The sequence below is a fragment of the Stegostoma tigrinum genome, chromosome 29 (genome assembly GCF_030684315.1).
Source record: "Stegostoma tigrinum isolate sSteTig4 chromosome 29, sSteTig4.hap1, whole genome shotgun sequence".
Lineage (NCBI taxonomy): Eukaryota > Metazoa > Chordata > Chondrichthyes > Orectolobiformes > Stegostomatidae > Stegostoma > Stegostoma tigrinum.
The window spans coordinates 35362832-35379692 of NC_081382.1; the positions used below are offsets into that span (position 1 = coordinate 35362832).

The 16861-nt window shown below is 44.3% G+C and overlaps 1 protein-coding gene across 1 annotated transcript in view; it reads left to right on the plus strand.

Annotated features, from left to right (window-relative positions):
• LOC125465267 (hemicentin-1-like) overlaps positions 1-16861 on the plus strand; it is a 434244-nt gene that overhangs the window by 320430 nt on the left and 96953 nt on the right. The window contains exons 60-65 of the mRNA XM_048558547.2: positions 747-949; positions 3716-3797; positions 7694-7825; positions 12532-12681; positions 14444-14603; positions 15512-15636. Coding sequence (XP_048414504.2) covers positions 747-949; positions 3716-3797; positions 7694-7825; positions 12532-12681; positions 14444-14603; positions 15512-15636 — 852 coding nt within the window. The remainder of the gene's footprint in view (positions 1-746; positions 950-3715; positions 3798-7693; positions 7826-12531; positions 12682-14443; positions 14604-15511; positions 15637-16861) is intronic.

Sequence of the window (16861 nt, forward strand, 5' to 3'; positions counted from 1 at the left end):
AGGCAATCTTTGTGATGGAGAGGAATATGAAGTTGTAGTCTCAGCTTGGGATTGAATGTGATGTTAAGTCTGCAGATAGCTTGTTCAGCCTGAGAAAGTGTCCAAAGAGGTGCTTGAAATGAATGTGTACTTGGGTTTGGACTTGTGACTGGGTTCAAAAATGATGGCTTCTGTCTCCTCAGTGTATACCTGGAATTGCATACTTGTGGAAGCTGACCTCATGTCTGTTGATTCAGATAAGAAAGAAAATGTAGTCAAAGGTGATTATTTGGGAGAACTTGGCAAAGCTGGGCAAGTTGAATCATTTTGAAATAGTCCAGCTGTTATCAAAAAGAGTGGGAGCAAAAAAGGACACAGCTGGACAACAGTGGACCAGTGTGGTGGAGGGTGAGCGTAGTTGACCGTGCCAAATGTGATGTAAACTTAACGTAAAGCATGCTGGTATGGAGAGACAGTAACACTGCATTTTAGTACTGAACAGTTCTCATACCTTTTAAATGTTGTTCATGAGTGATAAGTTAATGATTGTAGTGTATAAATTTATCATAAATTAATATTGTATTGATTTACTGGGAAGCATTGTGATTAGTTGAAAATATAACCTGACAGACTTTTGTAGTTCTTGTGCCATGAACAATTTAGAATATTACATTTGAATTGTGAGCCATTGCCTCCATTTACAGCAGCAGAAAGAACAGTATTCCTAGATATGCTAATCAATGTCTTTTGAATTTTGACCCCCATAGTCCCTCCCTCCATTAAACACCATGGTGACAGTTACTCTGAGGCCATCACAATCCGTGCTGGAGAGACAGCTACTCTCAGATGTGAATCAGAAGCAGTACCAGTCCCTACTGTTTTGTGGTATAAGAACGATCACCTTCTGGCCTTGGTAAATGGCACCCATATCCTATCTGATGGTCAAATACTCCAAATACAAGATGCTCAGGTAATACATATAGCTGGTATTTCAAAGACTGACAACAGTTTAACTTTGTAATTTGCTTGGGTGACAATAAGATGCTAGAGCAGAAGTAGGCTGTTTAGCTCATGAAGTTTGCTGCATCATTCAGGGCATCATTCATTGCTGATTTCATCATCCTCAACTCTACTGCCTTTTCCCCATAACCCTTGGTTTCTTTACTAATTAAAAATCTGTCTATTGTGACTAAAAATTTGGCAATAGTACATTGACTGACTTGCCTTGCTGGATCAAAATCCTAGAACTCCTTCCAATGGCATCATCGGTCAACTGCAGCAGTTCAAGAAGGCCCCCCACCATCACCTCCTCAAGGGCAATGAAGGATGGGCAATAAATTTAGCTGAAACAGCGATGCCCACATCCATGAATGAATAAAAGTATCCAAATCATTAACATGTAATATAAATAACTGCAGACTCATCACTGATGCCTATGGCACTCCATTAGTTGCAGATTGCCATCCTGAAAATGGCCCCTTAACTCAAATTTTTGTCTTCTATTAGTTAGCGACTTTTTTCTTTCCTTTCCTGACATCCAGATTCCTAATACAATGGGCTCTTATCTTACTATGCAGCCTTTGTACTGTTTGTCTCTGCAGCTGATGCTTGCTATGGCAAGAACCTTTTTGCATTATGGCTACCACATAGCTCCGGCTGGCCAGGAAACCTGCATTTACACCTGCATATTGTAAGGATTTACAGATTGATAATCAATCAATCATCTCGTGATGGGAAGGTGAAAAATGTGATTCATTTCCAACATGTTTGTTAAAATTCTTTTATATGGCTAGATTTAAAATGGTCTGGGAACCATGCATGCATACCTACACCCATAATTATTCCCCTACTTGCTCCTATCTGTGATTACGCAGCGTATCAATGTTCTAAAAGATTTTTGATTTGCAATGGACCTCCCACATCACCTGCACTGCGACACTACCTCCAAGAAGCTCAGTTTCTTTTTCTACACAAAGCACTTCTTATCCATCCTGAACAAGATATAAAAGAGATCTTATCATCCAATGTGTAACTGTTTTGCTTAGCTTTAACCTTCAGCTTCCTTCTCTCTACACCAAATCTCATGCTTCAGAATATTATTACAATTTAATTTTCTTTTTGATTTCCAAAGCATGAAATAACACACTGCTTTCTATTAGATATAACAAAGTGTGGAGCTGGAGGAACACAGCAGGCCAGGCAGCATCAGAGGAACAGGAAAGTTGACATTTTGGGTTGAGACCCTTCTTCAGAAATGGGGAGGGGTAGGGGAGCTCAGAAATAAATAGAGACAGGATGGGTGGCCTGGGGAAGGTAGGTTGGATGGTGACAGGTGAGTGCATGGAGGCAGTGGTAGGGATTGGTCCGTGAGGAGGAAGTGACAGATAGGTGGGAGAGAAGATGGACAGATTGTGTCAGGTCAAGGAGGAGGGGATGAGAGGGAGAGCTGGTCATGGGATGAAGCCAGGGGTGGGGAGATTTTGAAACCGGTAAAATCCACTTTTCGGCCATCGGGCTGTAGGCTCCCAAGGCGGAATGTGAGATGTTGCTCCTTCAGTTTGTGGATGGCATTATTGTGACATTGGAGGAGGCCCAGGATGTCACTCAGGGAGTGGGAAGGGGAGTTAAAATGTTTTGCACCCGGAAGGAGGTGTTGTTTGTCGTATACAGAGCTCAGATGCTCTACAAAATGGTCTCTGAGTCTCCGCTTGGTCTCACCGATGTAGAGGAGGCCACATTGGGGCAGTGGATGCAGTTGACCAAGTTGATGGATGTGCAGGTGAACCCATGTCTGATGTCGAAGGTTTGTTTTTTGCCTTGAATGGAGGTGAGGGGGGGAGGGGTAGGAGCAGGTGTACACTCCTGTGGTTGCAGGTAAAGATGCCAGGTGTGGTGGGGTTAGTGGGGAGTGTGGACAAGGAAGTTGCAGAGAGGGCGGTCCCTGCAAAAGGCAAATATGGGTGGGGAGGGAAATATATCTTTGGTTGTGAGGTCAGATTGTAGGTGGCAGAAGTCGCAGTACATTGGGTGCGGAGGTTGGTGGGGTGATATGTGAGGGCAGGGGGGGATTCTGTCTCTATTTTTGTTTAGTTGGGGGGAGGTGAGGTGAGGGCAGAGGTGTGGGAGACCCAAGAGATGTGTTTGAGGGCATTTTCAATCATCGGAGGGGGGACGTTATGGTCCTTGAAATAGGAGGACATCTGGGATGTGCGGGAGTGGAATGCCCCGTCTTGGGAGCAGATGTGGCAGAGGCGGAGGATTGGGAATAGGGGATCATATTCTTGCAGGAAGGTGGGTGAGAGGAGGTGTAGTCTAGGTAGCTGTGGGAATCAGTGGGTTTGAAATACATGTTGGCTACACGGCCGTCATCAGAGATGGAAACAGAAAGGTCCAGGAAGGAAAGGGACATATTGGAGAAGGTCCAGATGAATTTGAGGATGGGGTGAAAAGTGTTAGTAAAGTTGATGAACTGTTCAAGACCCTCGTGGGAGCACAAGGCAACGCAGACACAGTCATCCACGTAGCGGAGGAAAAGGTGGGGGATGGTGCCAGTGTAGCAGCGAAAGACGGACTGTTCCACATATCCTACAAAGAAGCAGGCATAGCTTGGGCCCATGAGGGTCTCCATGACCACCCCCTTAGTTTGGAGGAAGTGGGAAATGCATCTGCAGTTCTTGCTATCGCATTGCTTTCTGTTAGCTTGCGCACTGTTAATTTTTACTCCATGTGATTTTAGGTTACAGATTCTGGGCGCTATATGTGTAACGTTACCAACCTGGCTGGACACATGAAAAGGACCTTCAGGCTGAATGTGCACTGTAAGAATGAGGAGTATATCAGACTTCAGACAACTCTTTCTTGAGTATTTTTTCGTTGAACTTTTTTGGATCGCTGTTTTGGAAGGCCATAGTGCAAATCTTGCCTTCAGGAGATTCTGTGACTCGGGTAGAGCCCTTGGTTTAACGGATTGTACCTGCATATGGTCTTAAAGGACTTTTCTTACTGAGTGCTTTGATTCTGTTAAGACAGTGGTTCACCTATATGCTTTTCTTGAGGTTGCACTCAAATGTTGGAATTGGGTTTTCCAGACTGTTAACTTCCCGGGTAGAATTTTAATTCTCCCTGCTCACCAGGAATGGAGTAGTGAGCTATTAAAATGAATTGACACAAGTTGAGCATTTATAATAATGCTGCTGGTTTTCAGTAACATATGAGGTGTCAACTGAACTCAAGTGTCCTGCGATAATGGGAACTGCAGATGCTGGAGAATCCAAGATAATAAAGTGTGAAGCTGGATGAACACAGCAGGCCAAGCAGCATCTCAGGAGCACAAAAGCTGACGTTTTGGGCCTAGACCCTTCATCAGAGAGGGGGATGGGGTGAGGGTTCTGGAATAAATAGGGAGCAAGGGGAAAGCGGACCGAAGACGGAGAGAAAAGAAGAGAGGTGGAGAGGAGAGTATAGGTAGGGAGGGGATAGGTCAGTCCAGGGAAGACGGACAGGTCAAGGAGGTGGGATGAGGTTAGTAGATAGGAAATGGAGGTGCGGCTTGGGGTGGGAGGAAGGGATCGGTGAGAGGAAGAACAGGTTAGGGAGGCAGAGACAGGCTGGGCTGGTTTTGGGATGCAGTGGGGAGAGGGGAAGAACTGGGCTGGTTGTGTGGTGCAGTGTGGGGAGGGGACGAACTGGGCTGGTTTTGGGATGCGGTGGGGAAGGGGAGATTTTGAAGCTGGTGAAGTCCACATTGATACCATTGGGCTGCAGGATTCCCAAGCGGAATATGAGTTGCTGTTCCTGCAACCTTTGGGTGGCATCATTGTGGCACTGCAGGAGGCCCATGATGGACATGTCATCTAAAGAATGGGAGGGGGAGTGGAAATGGTTCACGACTGGGAGGTGCAGTTGTTTAATGCGAACCGAGCGGAGGTGTTCTGCAAAGCGGTCCCCAAGCCTCTGCTTGGTTTCCCCAATGTAGAGGAAGCCACACCAGGTACAATGGATACAGTATACCACATTGACAGATGTGCAGCTGAACCTCTGCTTAATATGGAAAGTCATCTTGGGGCCTGGGATAGGGGTGAGGGAGGAGGTGTGGGGGCAAGTGTAGCATTTCCTGCGGTTGCAGGGGAAGGTGCCGGGTGTGGTGGGGTTGGAGGGCAGTGTGGAGCGAACAAGGGAGTCACGGAGAGAGTGGTCTCTCCGGAAACACACCACCCCACCAACCTCCGGATACAACACATCATCCTCCGACACTTCCGCCATCTACAATCCGACCCCACCACCCAAGACATTTTTCCATATCCCCACCCTTGTCTGCTTTCCAGAGAGACCACTCTCTCCGTGACTCCCTTGTTCGCTCCACACTGCCCTCCAACCCCACCACACCTGGCACCTTCCCCTGCAACTGCAGGAAATGCTACACTTGCCCCCACACCTCCTCCCTCACCCGTATCCCAGGTCCCAAGATGACTTTCCATATTATGCAGAGATTCAGCTGCACATCTGCCAATGTGGTATACTGTATCCATTGTACCCGGTGTGGCTTCCTCTACATTGGGGAAATCAAGCGGAGGCTTGGGGACCGCTTTGCAGAACACCTCCGCTCGGTTCACAATAAACAACTGCACCTCCCAGTCGCGAACCATTTCAACTCCCCCCTCCCATTCTTTAGATGACATGTCCATCATGGGCCTCCTGCAGTGCCACAATGATGCCACCCAAAGGTTGCAGAAACAGCAACTCATATTCCGCTTGGGAACCCTGCAGCCCAATGGTATCAATGTGGACTTCACCAGCTTCAAAATCTCCCCTTCCCCCACCACATCCCAAAACCAGCCCAGCTCATCCCCTCCCCCCACTGCACCACACAACCAGCCCAGTTCTTCCCCTCTCCCCACTGCATCCCAAAACCAGCCTAGCCTGTCTCTGCCTCCCTAACCTGTTCTTCCTATCACCCATCCCTTCCTCCCACCCCAAGCCGCACCTCCATTTCCTACCTACTAACCTCATCGCACCTCCTTGACCTGTCCATCTTCCCTGGACTGACCTATCCCCTCCCTACCTCCCCACCTATACTCTCCTCTCCACCTATCTTCTTTTCTCTCCATCTTCGGTCCGCCTCACCCTCTCTCCCTATTTAATCCAGAACCCTCTCCCCATCCCCCTCTCTGATGAAGGGTCTAGGCCCGAAACGTCAGCTTTTTGGCTCCTGAGATGCTGCTTGGCCTGCTGTGTTCATCCAGCTTCACACTTTATTATCAAGTGTCCTGCGATGTCATTTTAACAAAGATATGAGCAGGGAGAGTCATAGTGCTTTCCATTCGACTTTGAAGCAGGTCAGCAGGTGGTGTAAAATGTGAACTGTAATGGGACCATTAGCTGCAGGACTGTTCAATTTTCCATTCACAAAACTCCCCTAAAACTCTTTCTGTCATTTTCCTGGATGGCGGCAGGTGATATTTGATATGCTGTGAACTTCCCCTGTCTGCAGCCACTCTGTTCCCTCTTCCCTCCTGTAACAGGCAATGTAAAAATACTCTGAGGATCCTGAAGCACGTGGCAGCCCTTGCTTGGCCACTAACCCACCTAAAGTTCACCTTGGGCTTTTTTAAAATTTACTCACAAGATGGGGGCAGCTCTGGCTCGGCCCATCCCTAACTGCCCAGAGTGCAGTTAAGAGTCAACCTACATTGCTGTGGGGTCTGATGACGGGTCTAGGCCTGTAGTGTCAACCTTCCTGCTCCTATGATGCTGCTTGGCCTGCTGTGTTCATCCAGCTGTACACCTTGCTATCCCACATTGCTGTGGGTTTGGAGTCACATGCAGGCCAGACAAGGTAAAGGTTACAATTTTCCTTCCCTAAAGGATATTAGTGAACCAGATGGATTCTTTCCCCGACAATCGGCAATATTTTCATGGTCATCATTAGACCCTTAATTGCAGATTTTTTAAATTGAATTTAAATTCCATTATCTGTCATGATGGGATTCAGACTCGAGTCTCTCGATCATCGGCTGGCTTTCTGGATTAATAGTTTAATGATAATACCACTCAGTCATTGCCTCATCTTCTGTGGGACAGAAATCATAGCTTGGATTTTCAAAGGTTTACCAAGTTCAAATCCAGTGTAGGCCAGTTTTCAATTTTTTTTCTTTATTCATTAACGGGATGAGGGTGACGCTGGCTAGACAACATTCATTGCCATTCCCTAATTGTCCATCGGGCAGATCAGAGTCAACCACGTTGCTGTGGGTCTGGAGTCACATGTTGGCCAGACCAGGTAAGGATGGCAGTTTCCTTCCCTAAAGGACATCAGTTAACCAGATGGGTTTTTCCAACAATCAGTAATGGGTTCATGGCCATCAATAGTTTTTTAATTCCAGATATTTTATTGAATTCAAATTCTGCCATCTGCCATGATGGGATTTGAACCCGGGTCCCCAGAACAATATCTGGGTCTCTGGATTAACAGTCCAGTGAAAACACCATTAGGACATTACCTGCCCTGGAAGTGCTAAAAATCCCAGAAGTTGTCTTATGATCCCAGAGCCATCAAGACAGTTTTGAATTTTTAAAGGGCTGGTGGAGCAGAATGAGTGGGAAATATGCTTACCAAATGATAAATAGCCCCCTAAGCTCATTAAAATTGGAAAAAGCGGCACGTTGTTTACAGTCATTCTTTATTTTTATATCAATGTTTCTTCTTTTTTTTCAGCCCCACCAACTTTTGAAGAGCCTTTAGAGGAGGTTATAAATCAGACAGTTGGCAGTCCCTGTGTCCTATCATGCCAGGCATTGGGAGTTCCACCACCCACAATCACTTGGCTCAAAGATGGAGAACCATTAGGTAGGACTGGATGTGGTCAGTATGGTAACTGATATGGTTAAACTGTGGAACTCGCCATTTCAGGAAATGGTTGAAAGAAATAGTGTGGATGCTTTTGGAAGGAAACTAGATGACCACATAAGAGAGAATATAATAGAGTTGATGAAGGGCTGAGATGGGGTGAATGGAGTGGTTAAAGATTTGTATGGAATAAAAACATCAGTTCAGAAAAGTTATGCTGAAAGCACATTTATGTGGTATTTATTCTAGGTGATAATTAACTTCTGTTTTTTTAAAAAGTGAAATGTTGCTGAACGAGATGGCACATTACTTTCAATGAAGTCACACTCTTGGTATCTGTATAGACAAATTCTTAAAAGTACATGCAAGTAGATAAGAAGCGCAAGCTCCATCAGTCAGTAAGATCATAGATGATTACTCAGCGTTCTTGCCTACCACAATATCCTTTCGCCTATCATTTATCCAGAATCTATTCATTTTTGCCTTAAAAATATTTGAAGACTGCTTCCAGTGCCTTTTGAGGAAGAGACGCCCAAATCGGAATGTTACTGGGAATGAGGAACTTATGACAGGTTGAAACAATTAGAAATATTCTCCAGAGAACATGGGAAGGTGATGGCCTAATGGAATTCTCGCTAGACCATTAATCCAGAAACTCAGCTAATGTGCTGCCAACCTGGGTGGATTTTGAAATCAACAAAAAAAAATCCAGAATTAAAAATCTACTGATAACCATAAAATGATTGAGATAACAAGGTGCAGAGCTGGATAAACACAGCAGGCCAAGCAGCATCAGAGGAGCAGGAAGGCTGACGTTTCAGGCCTAGACCCTTCTTCAGAAATGGGGGAGGGGAAAGGGGTTCGAAAATAAATTGGGAGAGAGGGGAGGTGGATAGAAGATGGATAGAGGAGAAGATAGGTGGAGAGGAAACAGACAGGTCAAAGAGGCGGGGACGGAGCCAGTAGAGGTGAGTGTAGGTGGAAAGATGGGGGGTGGTGGAGGTGGGGGGCGATAGGTCAGTCCAAGGAGGACGGAAAGTTCAAGTGGGCGGGATGAGTTTAGTAGGTAGGAGACGGGGGGTGGTGCTTGGGATGGGAGGAGGGATAGGTGGGAGGAAGGACAGGTTAGGGAGGCAGGGGTGAGCTGGGCTGGTTTTGGGATGTGGTAGGAGGAGGGGAGATTTTGAAGCTTGTGAAGTCCGCATTGATACCATTGGGCTTCAGGGTTCCCAAGTGGAATATGAGTTGCTGTTCCTGCAACCTTCAGGTAGCATCATTGTGGCACTGCAGGAAGCCCAGGATGGACATGTCATCTGAGGAATGGGAGGGGGAGTTGAAATGGTTTGCGACTGGGAGGTGCTGTTGTTTAGTGCAAACCGAGCATGGGTGTTCTGCAAAGCAGTCCCCAAGCCTCCTCTTGGTTTCCCCGATGTAGAGAGGGCATGACGGGAACAACGGATTCAATATACCACATTGGCAGATGTGCAGGTGAACATCTGCTTGATGTGGAAAGCCTTGTTGGGGTCTGGGACGGGGCTGATGCCAGAGGTGTAGGAGCAAGAGTAGCACTTCCTGCGATTGCAGGGAAAAGTGCCAGGTGTGGTGGGGCTGGAAGGGAGTGAGGAGTGAACAGGGGAGTCCCGGAGAGAGTGGTCCCTCCAAAAAGCAGATAAGGATGGGGAGTGAAAAATGTCTTTGGTGTTGGGGTCGGATTGCAGATGGCAGAAGTGTCGGAGGATGATGCGTTGGATCTGGAGGTTGGTGGCGGTGGTACGTGAGGACAAGGGGGATTCTGTTTTGGTTGTTATTGCTGAGAGGGGGTGTGATACCCAATGGTATCAATGTGGACTTCACAAGCTTCAAAATCTCCCCTCCCATACCACATCCCAAAACCAGCCCAGCTTGTCTCCACCTCCCTAACCTGTCCTTCCTCCCACCTATCCCCCCTCCCACCCCAAGCACCACCCCCATCTCCTTCCTACTAACCTTATCCCACCCACTTGACCTTTCCATCCTCCCTGGACTGACCTATCCCCTCCCTACCTCTCCACCTATACTCACCTCTACAGGCTCCATCTCCGCCTCTTTGACCTGTCTGTTTCCTCTCCTCTCCAGCTGCTTGGCCTGCAGTGTTTATCCAGCTCTGCACCTTGTTATCTCAGATTCTCCAGCATCTGCTATCTCAGAGCCATAAAATCTGGCCTGCATGACTCCAGACACGCAACAATGTGATTAAGTCTCAACTGTCTTCTGAAGTGGTATACTAAGCCACTCAGTTGTATCAATATCTGTGAATTCTCAATAAAGAAATGACATCGGACAGACCACCTGGAATTAACCTACGCAAACACAACATTAAAAAAAAAGCCTGCCAACCTGTAAAGTCCTCCTTCTAATTGGGGGCTAGTGCCAAAACTGAAAGAGCAGTTTCACAGACTGATCAAACAATAGCTTGACAAAAAATCATACCCTACAGACAATGGCCCAGACACCACCATCACCATCCCTGGATATGTTGAGTCCATTCAGCAGGCAAGACTGAGTAGAGGTAGTGGCCCAATGGTATACAGTCAAGAGGGAGTTGCCCTGGGAATCCTCAACATTGACGCCAGATCCCGTGAAGTCTCATTGCTTCAGATTAAACACGGACAAGGAAACCTTCTACGAGCTATCACATACAATCCTCCCTTGCGATGAATCAGTACTCTTCCATATTGAATAACATTCGGAGGAAGCACTGAGGATGGCAAGGGCACAAAATATATTCTGGATGGGTGATTTAAATGTCCACCACCAAGAGTGGCTCACAACATCACTACTGATTGAGCTGGTCAGGTCCTAAAGGACTTGGTGGTCTGCGGCAGGTGTTGAGGGAACCAACAAGAGGGAATAATATATTTGACATCATCCTGGCCAATCTGCCACCAGCAGGATGCATCTGTCTGGGACAGATCTAACCTCTGCATTCCTGCCATGAGTGGTGGCAGACATTTAAACAACTCATTCAAGGAGGAGGCTCCAGCAATATCCCCATCCTGAAAGCTGGAGGACTCCATCACATCAGTGAGATAAAAAGCTAAAGCCATTGTAGTGATCTCCATCCAGATGTATGTAACCCAAGATGCACAGTAGCAACTCACCCAAGCTCCTTAACAGTACATTCCAAACCCACAAAAATTTCCATCTAGAAGCACAAGGAAAACATATAGATGGGAATGCCACCACCTGTAATTTCCCCTCCAAGCTACATACCATCCTGGAAATATTTCACTGCTCTTTCACTGCTGCTTTGTCAAAATTCTAGAATCCCCTCCCTAAGGGTATTGTGGGTCAAGTAGGCAGCTCACCAGCACCACCTTCTCAAGGGCAGCTAGGGATGGGTAGTAAATGCTGGCCAGCCAGTGATGCCCACATCCCATGAAAAATTAAACAAAAAAGTTGACCTCATGGAAATTTTCCAGATTATTAGATGCTTTGATAGAACTCTACAGTCTATTTGGAGTAGGTAGATCCACATTGCCATTAGGGGGGTGTTTCAGGGTTTTAACCATGTGACACAGAGGGACCGGTAATATCTTATCAGGTCAGGATTGTGATTAGCTTGAAGCTTGAACTTGCAGTGCTAGTAATCTGATGTACATATTGTCCTTCTTCTTGTAGACTGTAATGCTTGTGGATATGGAAGGCAATCTGTAAGGAGTCCTGGTGAATTTCTACAGGACATCTTATAGATGGTAAACACTTCTAATCCTGAGGCATTGGTGATGAAGGGAGTGAATGTTTGTGAATGTGGTGCCAAATTAGCTTTGCCCTGGATGGTGTTAGGCTTCTTGAATGTTGTTAGAGTTGCACTCATCCAGGCAAGTGCAGAGTATTCGATCACACTGGTGAATTCTGCCTTGAAGATGGTGGAAAGATTCTGGTGAGTCATAAGTTAAATTATTTGCTGCAGGATTCCTAGCCCCTGATCTGTTATGATCCCGGAGTGCTATTGTGCGAAGACAGCTTGTTTAACTTTGGGCAACTGGTATCTGACATTTGTTCTGGATTTGGGAAGGGACGGTAAGAGAGGAGACCGTGGCAAAGAGTAAGCTCCCTCCACACCACAAAAGTTAGCTCATTCTTTCACTGAATGTTGTCATTTTCAGAAACACTTTGGCAGAAAAGGTGGTGGAAGCTTATTCTGCAAATAATCTTGGAAAGGGAGTGGAAGGTGAGAAAGTCACAGAATTGTGGATAAAATAATAATAAAATGGTCATTGAACTGGGGCACAGGTCTTAGCACAGCCAGCATAAACAAAACACGGTGAATGGCACCCTTCATGTGATATAACGGTTCGCTCGCTGTTGTCCATAGTTGAGTAAACCTTGATGTAAAGTAAAAACACTTGCACTTATGTGTACCATACATTTCAATGTCTTTTAAAGACAATGAAGTACTTTTCAAAGTGTAGTCATTGTTGTCGTGCAAGTCTCTGACCTGCTTTTGTAGACAACGTATTTATATGGATGTCCAGCTTGGTTTCTGTTAACGCACAGGGTGTGAGAGGGTGTGAGATAGTGTGGGATTCAGTGACAGTAACGTCATTGGATGTCAACGAGATGGTTAGCTAATCTCTTTTAGTTGATAGTCATTGCCTAGCACTTGTTACTTGCAGAAATATTACTTTGCACAAAAATAAATCATAATAAAATTGTTTTAACAGACAATAGCAACAGCCAGGATTGGCATATCTTATCCAGTGGTAGTAGACTTCAAGCTATCCAGTTACAGATTTTCCACTCCGGGAATTACTCCTGCTTGGCAAGGAATTCTGAGGGAGAAGCTCACAAACATTTCTCACTCTTCATTCAAGGTAAGATGAACTTTCAACTTTTACTGATTTAGCTGATAACTATAAGGTAAAAATAACAGGAAGAAAGACTTGAATTTAAAAAGCACAGTTCATTTCTTATGACATCCTAAAGTATTTTAAAGCTAATGAGGTATATTTGAAATGTTGTTGCTGTTGTAATATGGGAAACACAGCAGCTAATTTGTGGACAGCAAGCTGTCACAATGGGCATCATGGCAAGTACCAGGGGAAAATGTCTTGTGCTGACAGGCAGAAGTGAAACTGCACAGTTTAGAAGTCCTTAGAATCTCTGAATTGTCGGATTTTAAACCTAAGGCTGAAGTTGATTAATTCTCTTTTTTTTTGTATCTGAAGCAGTCGCTTGAGTTATCTTGAGTTCTCTGTGAATGGTTGTTTTCCCAATTTGCTTTTTCACCTAGCACGGTTTATCTGAGATAATGAGAGAGCCAGGTGGGGAGGCAGAGAACAAGCCTTCTATACTGCTGATATGAATTCATGTTCCTTTTTCTTCTGTGCTGCTCAAACCTGTAGAAATGTTATTCCAAAGTCTAACTTCATTGCTAGTTAGCCAGTTTGGAAAAGCTATGAGCCTTTAACCTCTCAATGTATAAAAGTTTTATATACTTGTGAGGCAAACAGGAGATGCAAATTTTTTCTTGATTGATTTCCTCGCCTTCAATGTTTTTAGAAAAAATGGTTATTCAAGGCAGATGATTTAATTTATTACTTACAGGTTTCTTGCTGCTTGTCTCACTTTGTGGCCAGGTGATCAGTGCAGCCATTTTAGTCCATGTTTCTTCATTTTTAAAACTCATTTTAGTCCATGAACTGTCTCAAGTGTAACTATCAGATGATCTAAGTTAAAATGTGATTGTTCGTATTTACCGCTATCACAACAAGTGTCAGTCTAGATTTTGTTCTTCAGTCTTTAAAGTAAGAATTCAACTCATATTTTTTATTTAGTGGCACAAGTGCTACCCACTGAGTTATGACTGACTCTGTAGAAAACTGAGTTCTATGTTCTGGGGCCTATCAAGAGGAGTTTGAAATAAAGAGATGAAAAAAAACGGAGAATGTTGGAAATACACAGCAGGTTGCCAAATAAAAATGACAAGTTAAAGCTTTGGCTGTAAACTGTTCAGAATGTTTGAAGAATGCACAGCTAAAACATCAATGCAATCATCAAACTGTCTTTACTGTATTCACATCCACACAACATACTGCGTAGCCTGCTGTGTTTCCATTGCCCTGTACAATAATGGCACATTTTTGCCTGTTGCAATTCATTTTCATTTCTATGTCAATGATGTTTCCACACCACCTTTTTATAAAACTTTATGACAAATGAGTCATAATGACCGCTGAAACCAATCTCAGAAAACCGTCTCCTACTTACCCAAGTATCACCTCCATTTCTCTCACGACTTTGTTTGGGGTTGTCAGCTGATGTTGAAAAATACTTCCGAATCCTTCACTATATTACCACAGTTCTCTACACCTAAAAAATGCCTCATTCACTAAGCAATTTGGGACATCTTGTGGAGGTGATGGGTGCAGTATAATTGCAACTGTTCATTTTCTTTTACATGTGCAAAGACAGTATGTGAGCATGCTAAGGCGCTTAATCTGCATCTTGCCTATTTATAATCCGCAGGCCGTCTAATTTTCTCTTGGCCCCCGAATGTTAATCAGAATACACATTTTCCAAATAATGATTATGTTTATGAATTTTTTTGTTCATTTCATTTTATTCCTTTCTCAGTGCCACCGAGCATTCTTGGCTCAAACGTGCCCACTGAATATGATGCCATAGAGAATGAAGATGTGAAATTGGAATGTGTGGCTACAGGAGAACCAAAACCCATTTTAAAGTGGTTCAAAGATGGCCAACCATTAGAAACACTGACAAAAGCACACTTCAAGTGAGTGTGTATTTCTTTTTACGTCGTCACTGAAAGAGTATTTGCAGGACATGATTATATATTAAGTATAATTGGCATGTATGCTTCAGCATTTATAAGAATAAGAGGTGATCTCATTGAAATGTGTAAAATTATTTGAGGACGTGACGAGGTACTTGCTGAGAGGTTGTTTCCTTGGTTGGAGTGTTGGTCCTGAGGTTAAAGCTCAGTCCAATCCCCAAGTTCTTTATTGGCCTGCAAACTATTTTTACCCTTAGGTATTTATCCAGTCCCACTTTGAAAGCCACTGTTTTAATTTGCCTCTATCACACTCAGGTGAAACTTCCCAGATTCTAATCATTCACTGCATGTGAGAAAGCTTTTCCTTATATTTTTTGCCTTTGGTTCTTTTTCTGATTTTTTTTCCTTTATTCATTCATGGGATGAGAGTGTGGCTAGCTAGGCAGCATTTATTGCCCATTCCTAATTGCCCAGAGGGCAGCTAAGGGTCAACTACATTGAAGTGGGCCTGGAGTCACAGTTAGGCCAGACCAGGTAGGGATTCAAATTCAAATTCCACCATCTGCCATGGCAGGATTCAAACCTGGGTCCCCAGAACATAATCTGGATCTCTGGAATAGCAGTCTAACAATAATTCCACCAGGTCATCGCCTCCCCCTTCCCCTGATCACCATAAAGCACTGCCCCTTGGTTTCTGAGCATTCCACCAAATGTCTATCTATGCTGGTTGGAGTAAAACCCTTTGACTGAATTTCATGGACAATTGGAATTGATTTGGTTGATGGCACTAGGCCACATGATGAAACCTATTTCATTAGCCTCATGTGAGACTCAATGAAGGCAGTTGGTAATACGAAATATTGTTGTCTATTTGATCATGAAGTATTTGTTTTCTTCTCATTCTGTAGTTTAACCTCAGATGGTAGTTCCTTGGGTATAAAGGGAGTTTTGGTTTCAGACATGGGAAGATATACTTGTGTGGCATGGAATACTGCTGGAGAAGAAACAAAAATGTTCATACTCAATGTACTCGGTAAGTGAACATTCAAACTTTCAAGTGCCTACTGCTTATTCTCCATTGCAAAATTTATCAGTTGGAAGTCTGGATTTTGTTACCTCCATCTGTATCAGAATGGAGAAGGAAGAGTCTTAAAAATGGAGAGGTGGAATTACATTCCACCCTCATCCTGGTTTCCAGTATTTTAAGAGCTCAGTCAAGCATTTGCATTGAAGCCACTTGGCAATTGTATGAACTGGAACAGACTGAACAGATGACTAAATATTCATTTTGCAAGGTGAATACTCATCTAAAGCCCAAATGATTGACAGACTCAGCCAGATTGTGGATTATTTATACTGCTGCAAAGGGGACTGGTGCTCAAATTCTCTGACCATTTTATGATTTTGTAATAATTTTATTTAAAATGGCTTTTCAATGATTGTGAATTTATTTGGATAAGATAAAGAGGTGTTAAGTGAATAAAACATTTAATAATTGGAACTTTAATTTGCCATGTTTGATGGACAGTTTTATGATATTATAATGCGGAAAACTTGTTTCTAAGTAAATGGTGAATGCATAATTTTGTTCCTTTAATTTCATGAGCATTACAAAAATTTGCCTTCATTAAATGACTCATGAGTTCTAAGTTCATTGGTTATTTGGTGAGTGGATATTGAACTGTCTCCACAGAGGCCGGTATCCCATCACCGAGTCACCCTTTATTTACATATGGAAAGTCCTTGGCCCAGCTTCCTCAGAGCCAGCTGTCAGAGTGAACAGAACCTCTGACACTCCCATTTATATCTTTCAGCCAGGGCTCCCTGATTGGACCAGATTAACAGCCCTAATCAGGGAGTGCTTATTCTATGAGATGTACCTGGCTGTCCTCATTACAATGACTACAGATATGGAAGATGTAAGGGACAAGGAAGATATGGGGACCATGAAAGTGGCACAGGGAAATGAGCGGTATACAGGAGTGAGGGCTTTGGCACAGGGGGCCTAGCAATCATAAATATAACTGACCCAATGCTGCAGTAAAGGGATGTGGCCCTTCAAACTTGTCAGCTTTGTCATCCAGCTGTCTCCACTGCTGCCATGACCCTGCCTCCAGAAATGGAGAGCTCATCTTCAACCCATGTCTGCCCCCCCTAACATGGAAATAGGACAGATGAACTCTTCCAGTACACAGACAGGATTATGGCATTGAAAAAAGCCAGGATCCTAACATCTGTCTGAATCAGGAAAATCCAGA